The sequence below is a fragment of the Brachyistius frenatus genome, unplaced genomic scaffold (genome assembly GCF_029030835.1).
Source record: "Brachyistius frenatus isolate BFR_SWC_R1_liver_20210118 unplaced genomic scaffold, ASM2903083v1 Contig_102, whole genome shotgun sequence".
Taxonomy (NCBI): domain Eukaryota; kingdom Metazoa; phylum Chordata; class Actinopteri; family Embiotocidae; genus Brachyistius; species Brachyistius frenatus.
In genome coordinates, this window is record NW_027210701.1 from 337,549 (window position 1) to 356,225 (window position 18,677).

General features: G+C 39.9%; 3 protein-coding genes across 3 annotated transcripts; 1 reads left to right on the plus strand and 2 right to left on the minus strand.

The window, feature by feature from the left end:
- Positions 1-1,538: 1,538 nt before the first annotated feature.
- Positions 1,539-10,615, minus strand: ezra (ezrin a). The gene is made up of 13 exons (XM_069711586.1): positions 10,249-10,615; positions 8,701-8,784; positions 7,800-7,895; positions 6,959-7,233; positions 6,801-6,884; positions 5,917-6,063; positions 5,494-5,590; positions 5,208-5,371; positions 4,986-5,116; positions 4,196-4,356; positions 3,768-3,860; positions 3,101-3,373; positions 1,539-2,226 (listed from the first exon to the last, which is right to left on the minus strand). The coding sequence occupies exons 1-13, from the start codon at positions 10,258-10,260 to the stop codon at positions 2,062-2,064; spliced, it is 1,782 nt and encodes a 593-aa protein (XP_069567687.1). The 5' UTR covers positions 10,261-10,615; the 3' UTR covers positions 1,539-2,061.
- Positions 10,616-10,699: 84 nt separating this feature from the next.
- nenf (neudesin neurotrophic factor) lies at positions 10,700-12,793 on the minus strand. The gene is made up of 2 exons (XM_069711589.1): positions 12,726-12,793; positions 10,700-11,921 (listed from the first exon to the last, which is right to left on the minus strand). The coding sequence occupies exons 1-2, from the start codon at positions 12,759-12,761 to the stop codon at positions 11,745-11,747; spliced, it is 213 nt and encodes a 70-aa protein (XP_069567690.1). The 5' UTR covers positions 12,762-12,793; the 3' UTR covers positions 10,700-11,744.
- Positions 12,794-14,175: 1,382 nt separating this feature from the next.
- On the plus strand, positions 14,176-18,171 carry pacc1 (proton activated chloride channel 1). The gene is made up of 8 exons (XM_069711588.1): positions 14,176-14,448; positions 15,303-15,408; positions 15,580-15,789; positions 16,462-16,616; positions 16,724-16,866; positions 17,042-17,183; positions 17,268-17,375; positions 17,461-18,171. Exons 1-8 carry the CDS (start codon positions 14,413-14,415, stop codon positions 17,620-17,622), a joined length of 1,062 nt encoding a protein of 353 aa, XP_069567689.1. The 5' UTR covers positions 14,176-14,412; the 3' UTR covers positions 17,623-18,171.
- The last annotated feature ends 506 nt before the right edge of the window (positions 18,172-18,677 follow it).

Genomic DNA, 18,677 nt, shown 5'->3' on the forward strand with positions numbered 1-18,677 from the left:
AATTGATTTATTACAGCAAACCGTTTCCAAATAGAACTTTTGTCACATTAAACAACATTGTCACACAGAAAATAAAAGTGTATTATTGTGAAAATTATGTGACTGTATCATTTAAAAAAAATAAAAATAAAACACAGAATAGAAGTAATAAATAAAGAGTTATCACTGCCTTTAATTGGTCTGACTATAAAACTAACTGGTGAAAGTCAGTTATGTCTGCAAACCAAATATGCAAATGTTAGCCAACGTTAATGTTAGCTAGCAGGCTAATACAAACCGGTACAGTAAGTTAAAATGACTTTAAGATCATGCTTTCTTGACAATTTATTAAATTATAGGTAAAGTTTATAATAACTTACCACTTGCTACCCCATTTGTTGTATGAACTTCTGACCACCTGAAGAGATGAATCCAGAAAGTTTGAAGCAGGAACATGAATGAACCACCACCGAACAGACATGAATGAACCACCACCTAACAGACATGAATGAACCACCACCTAACAGACATGAATGAACCACCACCTAACAGACATGAATGAACCACCACCGAACAGACATGAATGAACCACCACCTAACAGACATGAATGAACCACCACCTAACAGACATGAATGAACCACCACCGAACAGACATGAATGAACCACCACCTAACAGACATGAATGAACCACCACCTAACAGACATGAATGAACCACCACCTAACAGACATGGATGAACCACCACCTAACATACATGAATGAACCACCACCTAACAGACATGAATGAACCACCACCTAACAGACATGAATGAACCACCACCTAACAGACATGGATGAACCACCACCTAACAGACATGGATGAACCACCACCTAACAGACATGAATGAACCACCACCTAACAGACATGGATGAACCACCACCTAACAGACATGGATGAACCACCACCTAACAGACATGGATGAACCACCACCTAACAGACATGAATGAACCACCACCAAACAGACATGAATGAACCACCACCTAACATACATGAATGAACCACCACCTAACAGACATGAATGAACCACCACCTAACAGACATGAATGAACCACCACCTAACATACATGAATGAACCACCACCTAACACACCTTTTTTTTTGGAGAGTGCTTTTGGAATCACTTGTACGGTAATTGTAATGTTTTCTGTGGCTCTAAAAATCATCTCCAAGCAATAAAAAAACAACTGAAAACTGACCTAGGGAGGGAGACAGGTGATGTAACTGAGTTGCATTGTGGGAAGTGTAGGATCCATTGTATTTCAAGCTTATACTCCAAGACAAGTATGAAATGATCTGAAATAATGGGATTGCATTAACAGGACAAAGCAAAATAAACCCCATTGTAAATCCTTGTTTAAAAGTTTCTCCTTGTATCTCTGATGTAAATACTGTAAAACATACATATAAAATCATAAAAAACATTAACTTTAAACATTTGGAGGCTGTAGGATATAAATATAGTAAGTCTGAATTATCTATCTGCAACAATTCTGTTTTAATTCAAAGCTCAGGATTTGCCATTTGTTTCTTTTTCAATTTTATTTCAAATTCAGTATGCATGAAGACATGACACTGGACGTTCAGGAACATGTGTTGGGCCTTTTTTTCTTCCACTTTCCTGACATTTTTTTTTAGACAAAACTGTTGGAAAAATAACCAATAGATGTTAAATAAATCAAAGTGCAACCACTTCAGCTGGGTATAATAAGACAAATGCAAAGCAGAATTGAAATACATTTTGATTGTCTATCCTAATATACATAATTTCATACCAGCTTTGTTCATACGGTATATCTGGTCTATAGCATTCCATTTTAATGGGTCTAAACAGCATGTTGGAAATCTTTGAGTGCTACACAAAAAAATGGAAAAAAAGTAATAAAATAAAACTCATGGAGGCACTATTACACAGCTCAGCTCCATGCTTCTTCGGCTTCTTTAAGATCACGTGTGGCTGCAATTACATCACGCTTAAACTAAAAAGATGCTGAATGGGGGCCTTCATGAGGTATTTGGAAGAGATCTTCGGGTCTCTGGGGTTTTCTACAAGGCCTCAAACTCGTCGATCCTCTGCTTAGTGTTGCCCATTCGGATCTGACGGAGGGTCTTATACTTGTCGCGGCCGGCTCGGACATTCTCGGCGTGGAGCAGGTCGTTCTGGGTCTTCTTGTTGTCGTCCCGGGCGTGTGACAGCTCTGAACTCAGGGCCTACGGAGGAGCCACGCCCAGTTATTTTAGTTAACGGAAAACAAGCCACTACATCAAGCCAAATATTCCAGAAATAAGAAAAACACACCGTAAAGGACGTCTTTGTTCCACCGTGTTTTAAAGTCTACTCAAACTTTTGCTTACTGTCACTGCAGATGAACGTTTGACCTTCTAGGTGACAATTTTGTGACATCACAACTAGTTTAGAAACCAATAAAGAACCGATAGTGTGGTGTGGAAACTTTAAAACTTCAGTGCACAAACAATGAAGTAGGAGATATCTTGCTAAACTGCTAAACTTTTATAATTAAAAATATATTAAAATTCATTGTTTTTTTGATGAGTTACAGGAGTTATTTTGCAAGAAAAAAAATATTATTAAAAGAAAAAAAAAATTCTAAACATGTTTAGAGTAGTTTTTGAGTCCTATAATTAATCTTCAATTGTAGTGATGCTCTCTGACAATCATTTTGTTTCTCTAATGATTTTCATACTTAAGTTTCTCACTCATTTTGGTGCTTTTTGTTACCCTTTATACCAAATCATTTTATTTAATCTATGAAGGGAGAATATGGAAATAAATGGTCTTTTTTCTTTACAGTAGACAAGATTAACGTTAATTTATCTTTATTATGTTACTTTAAATTGATTTTTTTTTTAATCCCTGTGTAAAAAGAGTTCTTATACATCTTCAAACAGGTTCAAGTATATAGTCTGACAAAGTGCCTGAGCTGTAGTTAAAAAGCCGTACCTTTAACATCCTGCCTGTTTTTTTCTTGAGGATGCAGCAAAATGTCAAAAATATGAATTTTTTTACGCAGACTCCAGCTGAAAAGAGATTAATGTAGGAAGTACCTGTGGACCCTGAACTCACCATCAGCTGCCTCTGCAGGCGCTCATTCTTCTCGGCCTCGGTGAGCCGCTCCTCCTCCTGGCGGTGGTCGTTGATGCCCTGCGTCTGCAGCTCGGCGCTGCAGGTGCTGTTCTCCTCGCTGTGCTCGTGGTCGCTCTCGCTGTCCGAGGAGGAGGAGGAGGAGGAGGACGCGGGAGCGGCGGGGGGAGCCGGAGCGGGAGCCGAGCTGGCGGAGGTCATCACAATGTGCAGCTCCTCCTTTGTCTTCAGCAGGTTCTCCTCCACCTCTACAGCCTTAAAGGAAGAGGAGACGTTCAGATGGAAAACAGATACAGATATTTATTTTTCTTTCTTTACGAGAAGTAATTTAAGGGAACCTCTCTTTCGAAAACTGTGAGTGAGATGTGTTATGTTTAATTATCAACTTTTACATTTAGAATTTCATTACATTTCAATTTAAGGCACTAAAAACTTCCTATTTAGCCTATAATGTGCAGTTTGTCAGCTTTCTTTTTAAATTCACTGTCGAAATTAAAACTGTGCTTCACTTTACTGCCGTTTATTATTTGTTTTGACTCTTACAGGTATCCACAGGAGGAGCGTCACCTGTACTGTTGTGACATTTCCCAGGTAATCCCGGAGACTTCGGGGAGCTCGAGCATCCTTTGATGGCGTGTTGGAGACTCACCTTGTTGTGCCATGACTCAGCCTCTTCCTCCTTGACTCTCTTGGCCTCCTCCAACACCGAGATCTTGGCGCTGTACTCGGCCAGCTCTGCAGCCTGGAGGAGGCACGAAGCATGTTGTCATAAAAACAACAACAACAACAACAACAACAACAACTTCAAGAATAGACATCTGTTAATCTCAGAAAACTCAATTATTTGGTCATTTTATAAATAGATGGACAGAAAAAGGAGGGAAATCATAAAAGCTTAAGGTGGAATTTACCATAAAAGAGATGTTTTAACTCGGTGACAATGAGGTCTAAGAGAATTTACCCCACCTGACTCTCACAGTGACGACTTTATCACTTTAAACTGCATATAAAATGTGTTTGCAGCGTCTTCAGGAGCTTCATCAGGACTTTTTCCCCTCACGTGCACCGTACACTCACCAGATGCTCCTGGTTCTTTATCTGGTCCTCTGCCTGCCTGGCCAGCTCCTCTTTAGCTATTATGGCCTCCATCCTCTCAGCCTCCAGCCGGGCTGCCTCCTGCTCCACCCTCCTCCTCTCCTCCTCCAGCCTCATGGCCCGGTCCAGCTGCTCCTGAAGCTCTGCAGGACATGAGTAAATATACTAAGGACTGTATGATGTTATAAAAATGCAGGATGTGAGGTGAACTTTTTTTTGATATATCGCTGTGCTGTCGGCTTCTTTTAAGTTTGTTTCATTTGGATGATTTTTAGAGGTCAAATCTGCAGATTTCACAAGAAAAAAAGAAAAAACATTGAGCAAAAAAAAGGAAAAAAGAAGCAAAAGATAGTTGGGAAAACCACTGACGTAACAGCACACATTTTCTAGTGCATAAATCGGCCTTTTCATATGTTTACAAAAATATAAATACGATCACAATCAACTATAAAAAGCTATTTGATGTGAACTGGGGGAACGTTTTGATTGCAAGCTCAAGAATTTGCAGTAAAGCACCTTCAGTGACTTGAATAACATTTTAAATGTAAAAAACGGAGCAAGCAAGACAGAAAATATTTAACTTTTTCTGTGTAACTGCAAATAAACAGCAGAGGGCAGTAAAACCACATTTAGTAACTTTTCAGCTTCTGATCAATACTACAGATGGAAACATTTGTGCAGATCTTTAGGAGGTAAGAAATGTTTCCTGAGCAGCTTTCAGTGATAATGACGAGCAGTTTTAGTGAAGAATAAGTCTGATTCTCCGCCTCACCTCTCTCTGCTCTCTTGGTCGTCTCTTCGAACTGCTGGAGCTTTATCATCAGGTCTTCCTTTTCCCTCTCCATCTGCTCCTTGTCCTTCTGCATGGCCTCCCTCTTCTTTTTCTCAGCCTCCAGCTGATCCCTGCGGAGCACCAAAACAGGCCGGTCACACACATCCATCACACCCAGGAAGGTGTTTGTGTGTGTGACATTTCCCCTTTCTCTTCACCTACCTCTCTATCTTCTTCTGCAGCCTCTCCTCTTTGGCCTGAGCCTTCATCTGCTGCATCTCGATGGTGTCGGTCTTGCGGCGGCGCATGTAAAGCTCGTGGTTGCCCATGCACAGCTGCAGGATGCGCTTGTTGACTCGCAGCCGCGGGGCGTAGAAGACGAAGTCCTGGGAAACACAAAAAAAAATGTTGTTTCCAAAAAAAACATGCTGCTACTTAGGCATCTTAAATATGATTGCACAGCTTTAATTATGTCAATACACATTCATTAAAAGCATATAACACTTACAGGTGACTTCTTATCTATTGGCTTGATGATGAACTTCTTATCATTGAAAGAAATGTTTCGAATTTCACTCCAGGGGAATCCGATCTTTGGACTCAGCCTGGAAGATGAAAGAAAAGATGATCAGACGTATTTAACAGCAGAGAAATGTGATGTTTGTTGTCAGAGCAGCCGGCCAGCCGGCTTGGGCTTGTGTGTTCATGTTGTAGTAGAAACGAGAAAATTAGGTCAACGGCCGCTAAAACACAACATCCACGCGGTCAAATGTATTTAAAACTCCACAGACTGAGAGGAAAGGTAGCGGAGGTCGATGACCGCTCGTGTGTCGCCCTCCTGTCCACAACTGGATGTAATCAGAGCCGTGCACTCTACAATTATGATGTTACAGTGAGGGTGATAATGAAATGGAACTTGTTTCCGACTCACCTGTCCTCCTTCCCGTAGATGTTGAGCCCCAGAGCGTCGACGCCCAGCCACAGGTCTGTATTCTTCTTGTTCTTGATCTCAAAGAAGTTGACGCTGTACATCTCGAGGTCCTGAGCGATCTTCAGGTACTCGATCATGGCTTCCTCCCTGATCAGGTCAGATGGACACATAGAAATCAATTTAAATTCAACCCACTGATTCATCTTTTACTCGAACATGTGAGACAAAAAGGATTCCAGCATTTATATAAGGTGAACTTCAGAAAACATGTTTTCTTCTTTCCTCTTTCACTTTTAGCTCCCCGAGTATCAATTGTAAAAGTTTAATTGTAAAATAATAATCTTATTTCACATATTAATGATATGTTATTAATGTTCAATATGTAGATTTAATACTAAATTTCATGTTGAAATGTCTTAATTCACCAAACAATCTGTTATTATCAATTACTTTGAACCAGCATCTGCTGATGAAAATTCAAATTTAGCTATTTTAATAAATGTATTGTGTATTATTCTTGTTATTAAAAACATATAATCAATCCCTGACTCTTTTTGTGATGAATTTAATGAGCCAAATGTTTATAATAACAGCAGGAGATGAACTAAGAAAACATTTTTCTGATTGATTGATGTGAAATTGTGAAAAACGTCATAATTTCCTCGTGTGATGTTCTTCAAATGTCAAAATAAAATCCCAGAATATTCAGCTTGCAAACTGTGACACTGCTGAAGCTAAAATCTGGCAAAAAAAGGGACAATAATCAGTTATCAATATAGTTGTTTTTTTACTTTCTAAAAGCTTAAAGTCAGATCAAGTAAACCCGAGTGAACTTTATTCTTTATATGATCAACATTTTAAAGACCAGAGCATCAGTCACTCACTTGAACATCGAGCCGTGCTCGTTGTGCCAAACCTGGATCCTTTCCTCCCATTGGTCCTTTGACAGCTTGTGTTGCTCCATCACTCTGAGGGGAGAGACGAGCGATCAGCCACCCTCATACTGTCTGACCTGACATCTAAGGTTCAGTGCATCACTCACCTCCTGGGCAGGAGGCGCTCCGAGGACAGGTAACCCCCTTTGTGCACGAACTTGTTGTAGTTTCCGAACTTGGCCTGGACGGCGTAGGAGGCCAGCAGCACGGCGGACTCCGGGGGACAGTATATTTCCTCGCTCAGCAGGTCCTCCTTCACCTGCAGGAAGAAGAGCCTCCGGGTGACGTCCTGGATCAGCTCCTCGGTCACGTCCTCCGGGTAAAACTTAACCCTCAGCTTGAACTGCAGGGGAGACTCCTTTCTCATGCCCTGAGCCATCACCTGCACAGATGACGAGTAAAGGACTGAATATGAAATAATATAAAGCAGGATGCAGTTAAATAAAGGGAAGAAAAAAATCAATAAAATACAATAGTGTTATCGGGAGGAATGCAATAAAAATTAGAAGAGAGCGAATAAAGTAAAATGTGAAATAGGAACATGATAACAGGTTTTGAAGTAACAGTAGATTAAATTATACTCATGCAGAGTAAAAAACAGTAAAGAATAGTATAAAATAAAGTTTTTAATAAACTAAAAACCACTGGGAAAGACATGTTTATTTATTTAGATCCAGGAAACAAAAATACCTTTTTAAAGACAGAAAAAAAGCAATAATAACAAATAAAAGAAGCAAAAATACACAAATAAAAACAATTTAGTCAGAAAAAAATAAAATAGAAGATAAAAATGAGATAAAATAGGATTAAAACAGAATAAAAAAGTTACTGTGGGGTGAGAAATATACATAAAAAACACCCACATTTAATTAAATAAAAGGCGCAGAGATTCATCTTGAATAATTATGATGTAATAATAATAAATGTAATAATAATAAATGATTCCACCTTCTTCTCAGAGTTCAGCCAGGTGAGGAATCCTTTGGCGTCGATGAACTGCAGCCCGAAGTACCAGAGTTCACGCAGGCCAATCGTCCTGGCAACCTGAAGACGGACAGGCAGAGAGACACACGGTGACAAAATAATCCTGAACATCTCCTTCTTTCATCAGACTCCTGAAGAGACTCCCTCTCCACTGGCTCTGTCTAACATCTGGAACAGCTGGTGGACACACTGGTTATCACAGCGCTGTGTTCAAGTGCAAAGGTTTGTACAGTAAAACACAGAGAGCATCACACCTGGTGGTGATGTCACCTTTCAGTCATTGATAATGTGTTTCTCTAACTGCATTATAAAGGTGTAAAAAATGGTATGGAAGCATTTAGTTAATATATAGTTAAATAAATAAATGTATAATTAGTTGTAGGATTTACTTTTCTACACATTTTGAATTAACTATGGCACAAAACAATATAAAAGGGACTCATTTATTACGTCTTATTTGAACTTATTCTCTCAACTCTCCGTAATAAAGGCATACAAATACTTCATATGAAATTGAAACATGAATTTGAAGCTATTTTACTGCTGCAATTTTTTTTTTAAAGGGCTCTTTGATACTTTAAATGTAGAATTAAGTAAAAATGTTTGGGTCCTTTGAGAGATTTTCATATTACACCTTTTACTCCTGTACATTTATTTTAGTGCTACAGTCTCCAGTTGCTTTGCAGATGAAGAGTTTATATTCAAAACTCATTTATTCTTTATGGATTAAAACACTTTGACTTGGACTTTAACTTGTATTTTTACACTGTACCATCAGTTACTTCGCTTTGAGTCTTCGTTAAGTCGTCTGTGATCCATAAAATTAAAATAATAACGTGTGCTTTGGGACCTGGAACACACAGACCTGGTCAAAGAGCTGCTTCCCCGTCGTGTTGGGGTGGAAGGAGAACTCCAGCTCTGCGTCCATTGTGGTGACGCGAACGTTGACCTGCAGCAGAAAAAGAAAAAGATTATTTAGTCATGTGATTTAAAAAAAAAAAAAAAAAAAATTCCTGCGAAAACAACAAAAAATTTTTTTTGTTTTTTTGTTTTTTTTGTTGTTGTTTTCGCAGGAAATGTCTTTATATCTCAGTGAATGTTGAACTGTGAGGAAACATTTTCAGTTTCTGGTGATTACATGATGAAAAACGTATTTCATGGTGACAAAGACAGGGTCTGCGATGTGGATTGTTCATAAACCACAATTGCTTGCTATCTCATTAGACTTTGGACTACCCTCGTGAAGTAGGAGCCACAAGGTTGCAGATTAAAACACCAAAATACTCGATAAACAAACTTCACCAGTGTTCTTTACGTTTTGTTTTTGTTTTTTTAAAAAGGATTTCCACAAGAAAAAACAAGGGTCATTCTGTTTATTTTTCCTGCAGCATGTCAAAAACACTGCATGACCCCTGCCTGCAGGCCACATCGGGCTCGCAGCAGTTACACAATTGTTTTATGAAGTTGTACTCGGGCACTCCCCGGGGTGTCATAAAGATAAAAACACACTAAAACTTGGGCAGCGACCAAAAAACTGGAACATCCGTGTTTCTCAACGGCTTCCACGATCACAAGACGCCTCTGTAACTCCTCCACATCCTGCTGGTGCATTCCTCCTCTCCAATCATTGACCACCACAGAAGGAGTCATCCATTACGATCAATCAGTAGGTTTCTCCAAGGAAGGATTTATACTGGCTTATATTTGTTTTTGTCCCCATAAAAGACTTTAATTTCCTGTTAAAGTGGTGAAATTGGAGCCAAAACGCAGCTCAAATATCAGAACAATCCCAGTCAGACGTCAGCTTTAACCTCCTCAGGGACACTATCTCCTTGGGGTGTCCATAAGAAGCACAGAGCTGCTGCCATAACGCTCTTATCAGTTTATTCCTACAGATTGATGTGAACCGAGGAGGGCTCACAGCGAAGTGCACAAGAGTTCCCATTATTTCAGGAGGAAGATTGATTTCTGCTGATGGTAGCAGATTAAAACCTCACAGTCTTGAGCTGACATTTAGAAATCACTGCAGCTAATTAATGTGATTATTATCTGTCATGCACAGCAACACAAACACACACACACACACACACACACACACACACACACACACACACACACACACACACACACACACACACACACACACACACACACACACACACACACACACAGCCTGGTTGAAGTTTAGAAGCATTTTTGTGTCCGAAATGTGAGCAGCGTAGGTCAAACTCTACATTTGGTTAATGAGTAAATGTCAAGAAGGAACTCACAGAGACATTCACGAGTACACCTTAAAATACTCAGTGTTCTTTCTCCACAGTGATATAATCATAAATAATCCACCAAACCTCGCAGATGAATGTTCAAACATTCCTCTCAGGGCAGAAGGAACACATTGAAACCGTTTTCTTACCGTTTTGGGCATCTTGGCTCCGGTTGGTGGTCGAGCTCCAGCAGAAGAAGTGAGTGTTTCCCAGGCTGAGCGAGGCTGCAGTGGCCGACTCCCAGCACAACCTCCACCTGATAAGGACCACCGCTCCTCTGCTCTAAGCAGGCAGGCTCAAGGGCAGGGCTGGTGACCTTTGAACTAGACGGCACAATCGCTCGCAGTGACGTGGGAGGTTCAGCTTGGTTGCTATCACGGGGAGGTTTACCTGCAGAGTCTCCACCCCGAAACAATCACCTGCCTCAGCACCTGAACCACACTGACCTTTGGCCGGGGCATGCGAGGCTATATAACCCCAGATGGACTATTTATATTGGCTGTTTGGAGGTGACGGGAGGGAGTCTAGGGCTGCCGTAAAGTATCGAGTTCACATCCAGACGACAACGGATTGGTTTTGTGGTAAAATGACACAAAGAAGTTTGAAATTTACAGAATTTAATGATAAAACAATCACGTGGACTGATTCTGATTTTGTAAACATTCACAAAAGCTGCAGATCTTTTACATTAATATTCTATTGGATAATGCAGTTAATGGCAACATTTCAGTCTAAAAACCAGAGTTGAAACAGTAAATCGATACATTGTATTGATTAAAAATCGAAACTGATCTAATTATTTTTTTGTCTGTGTTTCCACCCACACTTTAGACCACCGGCAATCAAATATTTTGGTCAAAACACGACTTCTCCAAATCTTCAATGTGCTGTAAGTTTCTCCGAATGTTCTGACCTGATCGAATGTCATCTTTAACACCATTTCAGGGTGTTTTAACTTCTTTTTTTACTTGTTTTTTAGGGGCTCTGATCTCCACTTACATCATATAACACACTGCAGGCAAAAAAAAAAAAAAAAAAAGTAAGTCCCCTTCCACTCAAATATGTGCTTAGTTTGTTGTTACTTCACATGTTGTTTAAGCTCTGTGCAGAACGATGCATGAAACTTGTGTGCGGCAGTTAAACTCCTTCAAATATGTCTTTAAAAATCTCTTTACTGCAGAGGAGGAACACATTCTTTCCTACAAAGGGCCAAAAACTTATCTGGATAAAAATGTGATGTATTTTTTTACACAAAATTAACTTCAGAAGAATTAAAACACTACTCTTTAATCCGAGTAATAGTAATTATATTATTTTTAGCCCAAAGTCACATTACATATTTTAGTATTTTTTTGAATCATTACGGTTTTGATTTTACAGCATTTCAGAATAAGGAGAATAAACACAAGCTGGTGGGCCAAAATATAAAGAAAGTGAGGCCCAAACTTGGCTCACGGGCCCCATATTGGCCTTCTCTGCTTTATACAACAATCGTCTCTGCACAGTGAAGCTCTCAGATAATAAAAGACCATGTAAACAGTCAGTTCAAGTAAAAAAATGATCATGTATTGTTTTCAAAGTTTAAAACTCGTCTATAACAAGACTTATTTCATCTTTTTGGGGGAACTAAAGTTGTGAAAAGAAATCAAAACTCATCTCTGATCTGAAAGTGAGGCTGGTCCTCAGGTCTGAAGTCTTCGTTGGGACTGCCGTCCTCGTTGAGGACACGTGCCGCCGTGTAGCCCACGATGGGATACTTGGCCTTGTATGTGCCTTGGAAGATGCCGTCCAGAGACTCCAGCTGCTCCTTGGTGAGTCCCGACTGATGAGAAGGATGTGAAGAAGAAGAACGCAAACTTTTACTGTTGGATTCTCACTTTTTACTCTGGCAGTAAAATCCCAGACCAATAAACATGCAACAGAGAAATAACCTTAATCTTCTTTGTGCTGTGGGAATTTATCCCCTGCCTGTGTCGTCAAGGTAACACAAAGGGAAATAGAATACTGTAAAATACAGTTGCTAAAATACACCAGTTATATAAATAAACATCTTCATCTAAGTATCTCTGAATGTTAAAAGAATAAAAAGCTTTGTAGAAACTATCTTTGTTTTCTATATATGAGGAGAAAGTAGTCGGTTGGCTTAGCTTCGCTTAAAGACTGGAAACAAAGGGAAACAGTCAGCTGGACTCTTTCCAAACCTCTAAAACTCACAAGTTAACACATTAAATCCTTTTTTACCCCTTCATGTTTAGAGATATATCATATTTTCCCAAACATCAAATTACTTCTTTAAATATATTTCTATGAATCACAAATTTGTGTAAGATTTCTGTGTTTTTATTGCTATTTATGGTCCTCAGTGATATAGTTGTTGCAGGAAGTTGTGTTAAGCTGTCCAGCTGTTGTTTTGCTTTTGTGTTTCTTCTTTGTGTGTAAAAAAATGTGGTTGAAAGAACCTGAAAGAAAGAAGAAAAACAGGTGCATTCAAGTGAAACTGCATGACGCTTTAGTCTGCTTTATGACAGGGTGTCAGATATCTGCGGGACCATGCAGCCCTCACACCTGGGTCCGGTGATGTCACACCTGGGTCCAGTGATGTCACACCTGGGTCTGGTGAACTCACCGTGTCTGACGTCAGGTCGGCTGGGTCCAGGGACATCTTGGCCACAGCCCGGGGGGAGTCCTTCCCAACCAGGAGTCTCCAAAAGACTCCTCCAGCTCCGCTGTCACAAGGACAGATACAGGAGATCATTGCTGCCCACTGCAATAAGACTGTACAATAACTCACCTCTGGCAAAATCCATCACACAACAATGACACCCTTGCACTGCTGTTTTTTTTTTTTTTTAATTCATTACACTGTTTTTTAGTTTAGTGTATTTGATATTATTTTATTGTATAGAATGTGCATTTAAAAAAAAAATTATATTCAATGTTTTTGCCCTGTATATGTTGCTGGAACGTAAAAATGTCCCTCTGAGGGATTAATAAAGTATCTATCTATCTATTCGCTGCACACAAACGCATCACAGGCTGCAGCCCTGGAGGAGAGATAGATAACGTGTACCTGGCTGCCGTCGTGCCTCTTCAGGTCCTCCTCCGTGAACAGTCGGACTGGTTTTTTTGCCGCTTTGAATTTTAATTTTTCCGCTAAAGTTGCGGAAAGGACAACAAACAAGATGCAGGCTCGCGCTGTTGCCATGGCGAGGCTACTGTTTGAACCGAGTCTGATGCGGCAACTTCATCCACTTCCTTGTTGGAGCGACACAGAAATGATGCGTTTAGGGGCCGTCGGAAATGTTTGTGTTAACTGTTAAAAAAAAAAACAGTGTCGTAAAGGTTTATGCTCATATTTCTTTACAGTTTGAAAATCGTCCTGTTTTCTCCGTGTTATTGGATGTACTGGCAGCTGCCAATCAATTACTTTGATACTCTGTTTGTGGAAGATTCACGTGCACGTACTTGGTAGGCGTTTTTTTGGGGTTCCCTTCCTAGAAAGCTTTCAGTTTTTAAAATAAAAATATAATTTCTGAACAATATTATTACAGTAAAATTGTGTATAATTCTGTAAAATTATTCAAAACTTGGAAAAGCTAAGGCAGATAAATAAACAACATCAAAAAAACTTTGAAAAAAACTTGTCATTTAGTTAGTTTTGATGATCATGATAACTGTGACATTTAAGAAATTTTAATTGAAGTGAAGTGAAGTTATATTAAACGTTTCTGTTGTTGCATTTGTGGCTTTACAACTGAGAAATATGTTGTTGTTTGTTGTTATTGTTTGCTATAAGTGGCTGCAGCTGATTCTGTGGTGTTCCTGTAATCAATACTTATAGTTTTGTAAATGTAATCCTGCCCAGATAAGACATCCAGATTCTTAAAGACCTGAAGAATTTCATCTTTTAGATGCACAAACTTGGAAAAATGAACTGACATTTTTTTTTTTACTTCACTACGTTACTAAATCTTCCCATGAGCAACTGAGTGCAGCACTCGGAGTCTACGTAAGGAGAGGAGGGAAGGAAACAAGGAAACAAGTTAAGGAACCACTGTTTTGTGTTGAGCCGCGACCGGTAAATGCCTCCTTATCGCGGGATGGGCTTCTATCGCCTGAACCCAGGAGGTGGCTGGTGTTTTGGTGCGTCTCCCTCCAGAGCGGAAACATCCCGGGACCTGACTACAGAGGAGGACATTTCCTTAAAAAAAAAAAAAAAAAAAATGCATTTATTAAGAGTAGTTTTTTAACTTCGTAAAAAGAATCTGAGGAGCTGAGGTCGTTACAGACACCGGAAAGAAGCGCAGACAGGAATGGTCGGAAAACAAAACTCCAGATCATACCGAGAGGTGAGCTCCCAACTTCCTGTGTATGTTCGTGTGTCTGTCCCCTGCCGTGTTTGTTAAGTAAACAGTAAACATGACGTCCTCACCGATGTACTCAGAGTGGTCATCATGTGACTGGACAGCTGAGGACTGCAGTTTCTAACAGCACCTTTCTGTCTGTCTGACTGTCTGGTTCCTTTGAGTGGAAGTTTAACTTTAACTTATAATAAACTTTAAAATGTAGCTGAACATCGCAGCAAAACTTAAAGTCACCGTCAGACTGTACTTAGTTTACACAGGTTGTCATTCAGTTTGTGGTGCGTTCAGGTGCTTCTATTATTTACTCAACCCTCGTTGATAGAAATGGAAATGACAAAATATTAAAAACAGCTCTCAGTATGATGCATTTTGATTGAATTCAGATTTTTGTTTGTGTTTAACCAGAAAGTCTCTTTGTAGAAACTAAGACATTAAAACAGTTCAATTTCACGTTAAATCAAATATTAATGTGTTGTTTTTATGATCTGTAGGATTTTACATTACTTCAAACTTCATTACAGTTAGATGTATTCAATTAATTTGATCGCTCTGGTTCACCGTCATTATTCCAAGTAACATTTTTAAGTACTCAAACTTTTTATGTCCAGATTTGACCAAAATACTCAACTTATTTCCCTGGTTGTCACTTTCCTAAATACTATTAAAGTATTTAGAGAAGTTAAATCTTCGACAGTGTGATACTGCAGGTTGTTTTTACTGCCATCTTAGACTCAAACATAAAGACCTTTTAAAATATGCATGTACTTTCACCTCTCTAATAGACTAAACTTTGCTGCTACACAAATAAACGCTTAGATATCTTTTTCTGGACCACACAGTTCGATGACGACGATGTCGATGAAGATAACAGACTGTCTTCAGACTACTTTGACGATGACATTGAAGAGCTGGAGCGCGACGAGGCGAAAAGCAGCATCTCACAAGGTGACAGTGTTACCTGAAGCGTCTCACAGCGTCACCACTTCATGCATCTTTAATCGTCCTCTCTGCTTTAACGAGCTGCCGGCCTCAATTTACTGGTCCTGGTTCTGGTGTCACATGAAGGTCCGAACATATTTAGCACGACTTCCTGTTTTCTTTTTTTCCCTGCTGTAGATGATGTCATCAGGGTCATCAGTCCTCCGATGAGATTCAGTAGAACTTGCCTGAAAAACGTCTTCACCGTGGTGCTCATCTTCGTCTACCTGCTGCTGACCGCCGTGGCCATCTTCCTCGCCTACCAGACCATTTCTGACTTTCTGGAGAAGCTCAATCAGCCAGTCATGTCCGTCACCTACAAAGAGGTCGACTCATTCTCTCCCCCAGGTTGGTATACATAAGAGTGATGTAGGACTATTGAACGGGTTTGTAATGTCACAGATCGTAGGAATTCAGGCCCAAACAAAACAACTTTACTCACAAAAGTGGGGAAAAAACACAAAGTCCAGGTAATTGGGAAACAGAATTGAAATGCAAAAGCTGTAAGAAAAAAACTCCCTTTAAAGAGGAAGAAAATCTCCTACAGCAAAATGAACAACCTGGGGCTCTTTGGATCAGAAATCATTTTGAAGTACAATAACTTTCTGTGCCAGGGTCAAAGTGACATTTAAAAAAAACTCAAGCAAATTTGTACATTTTTACTTCCCCCTAATCAAAACTCTACCAAATTTGATGCAACATAAATGAAGCACAACAAATGCTTCATTCATTTTAATCACGGTAACACAAGGCAGCTCCTTCCGTTAATGTTCTTCACTCTACAACCTGGTCCAGATGCACAGACCTAAAGTTTCCTAATGTTTTCTGAAAGCAGAGCTAATACTTTTATCAGTTTGTGATAGTTTATAATGATATTTTTGAGTGTCTCCCCTGGATTAAGTTAACTTTGATCGCAGTGCACCTTGTAAATCTTGTTGAGTGTCACCATCAGCCAACAGCTTGCTGGATCTTTCATGCATTATTAACGGCGCATTGTTCTTTCTTCTTGTCTTCGAGCAGGTATCGCTCTGTACCCCGGCAGAGCTCAGCTGCTGAGCTGCAAACATCACTACCACGACTACATCCCTCCTCTAGTGGATCCCGGCAAACCCCAGGAAGGAGACTGCGAGATTATCCACGTGTCTTACTTTGGACCGTTCTCAAATCAAACAGAGGTCAGAGATAAAACTGTTTATGTGGTGGTTTCACAGACAGACAATGCAAAAAAAACCAACAACAACAAAAAACATGCAACGACAACAGGAGTGGTTTTGTTTGATAGAAAAGAGCTCTGGTGGTCCGCGGCCCGTCGGACGTCCGAAACAAAGAGCTGATCTTCATGCAGTTCAGTCACAATGAAACAGAGGAGGACTTCAGCGCCATCACTTACATGCTGTTCGCCAAGTTCAGTGACTTGACCGCCAGGTGAGTGTAAACAACAGGTATCGATCCTGTCGTCTTTGTCTGGTGTGATAGCATTTTCTTGATAAGGGTATCTTTTGTTTTGTTTACTCTACATCTGATCTGAAGTCTGATGGCAGAATGTGTGTGTGTGTGTGTGTGTGTGTGTGTGTGTCGTCTGTGTTTTCTGACTCTCTAGTGCGAATAAATCCGAGTTTATGAGGGACTGCGAAAGTAATTACTCCATGTGGACGTTCTCCGGAGGATTCAGGACATGGGTCAAGATGTCTTTAGTGAAGACGTCTGGGAAACGCAATGAAGCCGTTGAGTTTCGGCAAGAGGTATTTATATCTCTGACCTCTTTACACATGCTTTACGTGGAAGGTTGAGATTTGATGTGACAAAATTTCATTCCATCATTTTAGTCCGCTGTGGTGAAATTCAACGATAAAAGGCCTGAAACAGAGAAAACCAATCAGCTCTTCTTCGCTGTCTTCGAATGGCGAGATCCTTACATGCAAGAAATCCGACTGGTACGTTCCCTCACATATTTTATCCTCATTATAATCAGCCTTTCTGAATACGCGTTGAACACAACTTTGCTCATATCCGAAACAGATAGTGACTGCAAACCCCTGGAGCTCCATTGCCATCCTCTGCGGCGTCTTCATGGCTCTCTTCAAAGCTGCTAACTTTGCCAAACTCTCGATCCAGTGGATCATCAGGATGCGTAAGAGACACCTGAGGAATAAAACGAAGGAGATGAATCAGATCAGCTAAGACACGATTGCATTTGTTTGGGGTCACTTTTTGCACATTTTGTAATCAATGGTGGGAATTATGAACAGTGAGTTATGTTTTTCCATAATTTTTTTTATCAGACTAATAACTCAATATTACAGTTAGATTAATAATTTCCTTAAAAAAAGAAATCATTGAATTTTTTGGCATTATTTCATTTCAAAAGAAGACGCATGTCATTAATATTTTTTAAAACATTCCTGGAGATGTTGCAGAAAGGCGAGAAACTTTTAACCCTTATTATTTAAAGGATGTTTCAGCTGTAAAACTGAGAAAATGTGAACTTACAGTGCATCCGGAAAGTATTCACAGCGCTTGACTTATTCCACATTTTGTTATGTTACAGCCTTATTCTAAAATGGATTAAATTCATTTTTTTTCCTCAAAATTGTACATACAATACCCCATAATGACAAAGTGAAAAAAGTTTGTTTAAAACTTTTGCAAAACTATTAAAAATAAAGAACAAAAATATAACATACATAAGTATTCACAGCCTTTGCTCAATACTTTGTTGACGCACCTTTGGGAGAAATTATAGTCTCAAGTCTTTTTGGGTATGACGCTATAAGGCTGGCAAACCTGGGCCTCACAAAGACATTCACAGAGTTGTCCTGTTGCAAGATGAACCTTCGCCCCAGTCTGAGGTCCAGAGCGCTCTGGAGCAGGTTTTCATCATGGATGTCTCTGTACATTGCTGCATTCATCTTTCCCTCGATCCTGACTAGTCTCCCAGTTCCTGCCGCTGAAAAACATCCCCACAGCATGATGCTGCCACCACCATGCTTCACTGTAGGGATGGTATTGGCCAGGTGATGAGCGGTGCCTGGTTTCCTCCAGACATGAAGCTTGGCATTCAGGCCAAAGAGTTCAATCTTTGTTTCATCAGACCAGAGAATTTAGTTTCTCATGGTCTGAGAGTCCTTCAGGTGCCTTTTGGTAAACTCCAGGTGGGCTGTCATGTGCCTTTTACTGAGGAGTGGCTTCCGTCTGGCCACTCTACCATACAGGCCTGCTTGGTGGAGTGCTGCAGA

What these genes read in the sequence shown, in the direction of transcription:
- ezra (XM_069711586.1), bottom strand. An exon ending in GAGCACGGCTCGATGTTCAA is followed by an intron (nt 6,064 to 6,800) that starts GTGAGTGACTGA and finishes TGACCTGATCAG; the next exon opens with GGAGGAAGCCATGATCGAGT. An exon ending in ATCTACGGGAAGGAGGACAG is followed by an intron (nt 5,591 to 5,916) that starts GTGAGTCGGAAA and finishes TTCATCTTCCAG; the next exon opens with GCTGAGTCCAAAGATCGGAT.
- nenf (XM_069711589.1), bottom strand. Translation starts at nt 12,761, where the DNA reads ATGTCCCTGGACCCAGCCGACCTGACGTCAGACACG. An exon ending in CCGACCTGACGTCAGACACG is followed by an intron (nt 11,922 to 12,725) that starts GTGAGTTCACCA and finishes CCTTCTCATCAG; the next exon opens with TCGGGACTCACCAAGGAGCA.
- pacc1 (XM_069711588.1), top strand. Translation starts at nt 14,413, where the DNA reads ATGGTCGGAAAACAAAACTCCAGATCATACCGAGAG. An exon ending in ACTCCAGATCATACCGAGAG is followed by an intron (nt 14,449 to 15,302) that starts GTGAGCTCCCAA and finishes TGGACCACACAG; the next exon opens with TTCGATGACGACGATGTCGA. An exon ending in ACATGCAAGAAATCCGACTG is followed by an intron (nt 17,376 to 17,460) that starts GTACGTTCCCTC and finishes TATCCGAAACAG; the next exon opens with ATAGTGACTGCAAACCCCTG.